The 4,463-nt window shown below is 38.1% G+C and overlaps 1 protein-coding gene across 1 annotated transcript; it reads right to left on the reverse strand.

Annotated features, from left to right (window-relative positions):
* Positions 1 to 3,256: 3,256 nt before the first annotated feature.
* On the reverse strand, positions 3,257 to 3,727 carry LOC127079577 (uncharacterized). The gene has a single exon (XM_051019961.1). The coding sequence runs from the start codon at positions 3,725 to 3,727 to the stop codon at positions 3,257 to 3,259; it is 471 nt and encodes a 156-aa protein (XP_050875918.1).
* Positions 3,728 to 4,463: the final 736 nt, after the last annotated feature.

A 4,463-nucleotide genomic window follows, 5' to 3' on the forward strand; every position in this document is an offset into this window, starting at 1 on the left:
AAGACTTTGATGAAGTCGAGTATAAACTTTTCGTAAGTCAGAGTTGGAAGTTATCCAACTTTGGTGGAGTTCTGTAAAGACTATTAAAAGACAAAATTGAGAGTTGTCCAATTAACACTTAGCTAATAGAAATCGATGAGACAAGAAATCAGTGGGATCAAGATGGATTGCCACATACGAAGAATTGAAGCAGGTTATTATGGATATCAAGGTTATTGGATCAAGATCATTGAAGATCCTATTTTTGTTAGCAATTTGAGTATCTGCATCAACAGAGAAAATTATCATTTGATATTTTGTTGTAATAAAAATGCTTGTATCAAACTTATAAAATAGTGGAAGATCATGATTATTTTCCGATGGTTTTAACACCATTGAAGAGTGGAGTAGGCAAAGTGAGGAAAAACGTCGAACCACTATATATCTTTGTGTATCTTTTCTTTCTTCCCTCGTCTCCTTTAATTTTTAGCATTCATTACTATAATTATTATATTATTGCATTATTACATTATTTGTATGTTACTTAAGTTAGATATAGCTTATAGAGATTTAATGTGTGAGCTTAGGTTTGTGATGCATTAAACATATTGAATCACCATAAATCTAATTAGGTTTGTAAATCCCCTATAAGACTTCGATATAAGGACGGATCCTCATAAGGCGTGAGGTTCTGAGTTTCTGCTTGGTATCGACATATGTGGATGAAAGTTTGCAAGGTACCATGCCAATGTTCGAAGATCTCTGAAGCATATGTGTTTTTACTTAGAAAGATGCCACCAGGGTGACGAGAGACACCAATAACCAAAAAGTAACTCAAGGAGCCCATTCCCTTCATCTCAAATTCAGATGCTAAGAGTGACATAATTGACCTGCGAAGGGCATGAGTAGAGGTAATAAGAATGATGTAGTCCACATAAAGAAGAATGTGTGCTATATCATAACTTTTTTGATATATGAAGAGAGAGTGGTCTGATGTGATATGTCTGAAACCAATGGTGGCTACATAATCAACAAAGCATTGGTACCATGCTCTAGGCGCTTGCTTGAGACCATAAAGTTACTTCTTCAAATGATAAACATAATTTGGATGATGAGAGTCGCAAAAACACAATTGTTGATACATGTAGACAATTTCATGAAGATCATCATGTAAAAAATCATTTTGGACATCCAGTTAATAAATGACTCAGGATCTGGAGAGAGCAATGGCGAACATTATTCTAGTGGTAGCGGGTTTGACCATTGGGCTGAAATTCTTATCACAATCCACACATGCAATATGTAACCCGCCATCACCTACAAGACGAGCCTTGTAACACTCAAAGGAACCCTCATAATTTTTCTTAGGTTTAAAAATACATTAGAACAATGACGAGGAACTAAATCTCATGTCTTATTTCTAATAAGAGCATCAAATTCATATTTCATTATGAATTTCTAATTACGGTCAGATAAGGATTGTTTGGGGTTTTTAGGTATCGGAAAGATAGTGCGACCGGGGTGAGATACTAATAAGGTAAATGTCTTGCGAGGTTTGTATAAATGGAAGTGGTTGGATTGGTGGTGGTGAGGGAGAGGAGGTTATAGTAGGTGGGTTGGTTTGAGAGTTATGAGAAAGTGATTATGGGTTTATTGGTGAGGATGGTGGGTCAGTTGTGGTTATTAGTGTTGTGCAACATGTGTTAATATTTGATTTCTCCATTGATGTAAAAGGTAAGGGTGAAGGTCATCATTTAGGAAGTTATAAGAGTGAGAGGAAGGAGAGTGTATCTCTGTGAAGGGAATTGGGTTTCATCAAAGATAATAAAAATATTAATTTTTTGTTTGGAAAGTCAAAACACTTGTAGCTTATATGATTCAGCGGATAACCCAAGAAAACACACGGAGTAGAGAGAGGTTGTAACTTATGAATGCTAGAGGACGATAGTAAAGGATAACATAGACAACCAAAAAACTAGTAGATGTATGTAGGTGAGATCTCGTAGATGTATGTTGGTGACTGAATTTAAAAGAGACATGCCAAGGTGACCAAGACGACCATGCCAGACATTGGAACTAAGACTGGAAAAACTAAAGGGAGTGGTGACTGGATATGGGTCATTACAGATGTAATATCTCATGAGAGCGATTCATGTCTGAAAATCGGATACAATAAAGCCAAAATGGTTAAAGGAAACAAAGACATTGTTGTCAATGGTAAATCGTCTCACAAAAAATAATTTTTTAATAATTTTCGTGGCATGTAGGACATGGTTTAAGTGAAGGGGTTGGTGAGATGTGGCTATTTGTGTGTGTCTAGTGTAATGAATTGGAATTCCATGGCCACTTCCAATAATGAATTTCTGATTTGAATTACTTAAAGGAGAATAAGACGAGAATTATCTTGTGATGCTGTCATGTGGGATATTGTGCCAATATACATGTACCACTGATTGTAAAGAGTGTGGACTGAAACAGTGCATATAGCTGCCTCAATGTCTGTCGGTGTCTAAGATGATGCAACAGTTGTATATGCTTAAAGAGGTTGTCCTATGATGCATGGCTTCTTTGGAGGATTGGTGGGGCATGTCCACTAAGAGGTGGGATACGAAGATGGGGGCATAACCCATGGTGGCGGGGTCCAACACTATGGTTTACAGGTTGAGTATTGTTGTCATTGTTGCTAAGAAGAGAGGACCATGATGGAGGGGTACTAGAAGCTTCGAGTGAGGTCCACTATAGTTACCACGTCCCCCGTCACGAGCTTGGTTGCACACACGCGCGCACACACACACACACACATACACACACACGCACACACACACACACACACACACACACACACACACACACACACATATATATATATATATATATATATATATATATATATATATATATATATATAGAGAGAGAGAGAGAGAGAGAGAGAGAGAGAGAGAGAGCTACACCCATGCTGAGAGGTGTCTTCAGAAGGTCATTGTTGAGTGTTGTGCATGGCAGCATAAGAAGCGGTGCTTGCCATATTTGCCATACCGACTTCTTCTAAAATAATCATGGAATGAGCCTGATAGAATGTAGGAAGATGATTACTTTGGAGAATCAAGTGACAACACCGTGGTAAGCTTCTAGGAGACCAGATATCAATTGAAGAATCAAATGGTGATTGTTGATAGGAGAGGCAACATTCCTCAACTGATTAGAGAACTTCTTAATACGATGACAGTAAGTAGAGACATTAGGAAAATCCTCCATGCAAGTGTTAGAGAATTATTGCTCAAGGGCGACAACGTGAGCATTCTGAGTGTCCTAAAAAAATATCTGCCAAACGACTATAGGTTGTCATAGCAATGGAGTCTGGTTCTAGGATAGCGGCCAACAGGTCAATGGAAATTGTGGAATATGTCCATTGAAGGACGATAGAGTCAAGGGTGGTCCATTGGTCATACTCGGCACTATAGGTATATGTTGATGATGTCTTGTCCTTATAGGGGACAATATGATGTAGAATCCAATAAGAGCGGGCACGAATGCGGAAGAGCTCAGCCCAAGTTCCATGTTGATCTTTCTCCATCTTAAGAACAATAGGAATACGGTTCTTAATGTTTGAAACACCGAGATCAGGATGAAACTCTGGTTTGAAAACTGTCGATGAGGAAAGGGAATGTGCTGCGTTGTCGAAATCACGATTGGTGGTAGTGGTGTTTCTGTTGTTGGTGTTATTGTCATTGTGATTGGACTCAAACATCGCGTCAGAAAAGGGAGTGCATGGACGGAGGACGCAGGAGCGACGAAACAGATGACGACGCAAATAAGATTGACGTCCGTGATGTTGTCGGTGTGAAGAGGATGATCACATTACTGTGTGTGCGACGACATAAGAGAAAACACGGCGGCAGGCTGGGCGAGGCAATGGAGGGAGACGCACGACAGTTACAGGTTGGGCAACACATCTCTGTGTTACGTGTGAGAGTTTGAGAAAGAGAGAGATGAACCGATTAGAGTGTTACTATGTAAGATAATGGAAAGCTTACCTTTTTTTCATTCATCTGACTAATATAAATATACAACTATCTAGTTATGATACAACATAATTACATAAAATTAATTATAATAAAATATTATATTCTATCTAAATTTTGTTATACCTAACAACTACCACAAAACAAAATTAGTTATTCTTTAACTAATACTTTGATTCACATTACCATAAGAGTTTACCTAATTGTATTTTAATAGAAACAAGATGGTGTATCTTTTTGAAGATAAAATGTTTCCTTGCTAATTTGGTGGAAAAGATAAGGAGTACAGCAATGATAAGAACTTTAATGACAAATGGTACTCTTGTAACCTCCATGCACAATATTAATTGCTCTTGAGGGGGAAAGGAGGGGCCTACCAACCTAGCTATGATGACTCAATGTTGGGCAAGTTTTGGCTTGAATGTTGCTACTGATAACAGAAATGTCGTAGTTGAACCATTC

This window comes from Lathyrus oleraceus, chromosome 5 (assembly GCF_024323335.1).
Source record: "Lathyrus oleraceus cultivar Zhongwan6 chromosome 5, CAAS_Psat_ZW6_1.0, whole genome shotgun sequence".
NCBI classification, from domain to species: domain Eukaryota; kingdom Viridiplantae; phylum Streptophyta; class Magnoliopsida; order Fabales; family Fabaceae; genus Lathyrus; species Lathyrus oleraceus.

Excerpts from the sequence above, each read along its gene's own strand:
- LOC127079577 (XM_051019961.1), bottom strand. The coding sequence starts at position 3,727 with ATGTTTGAGTCCAATCACAATGACAATAACACCAACAACAGAAACACC.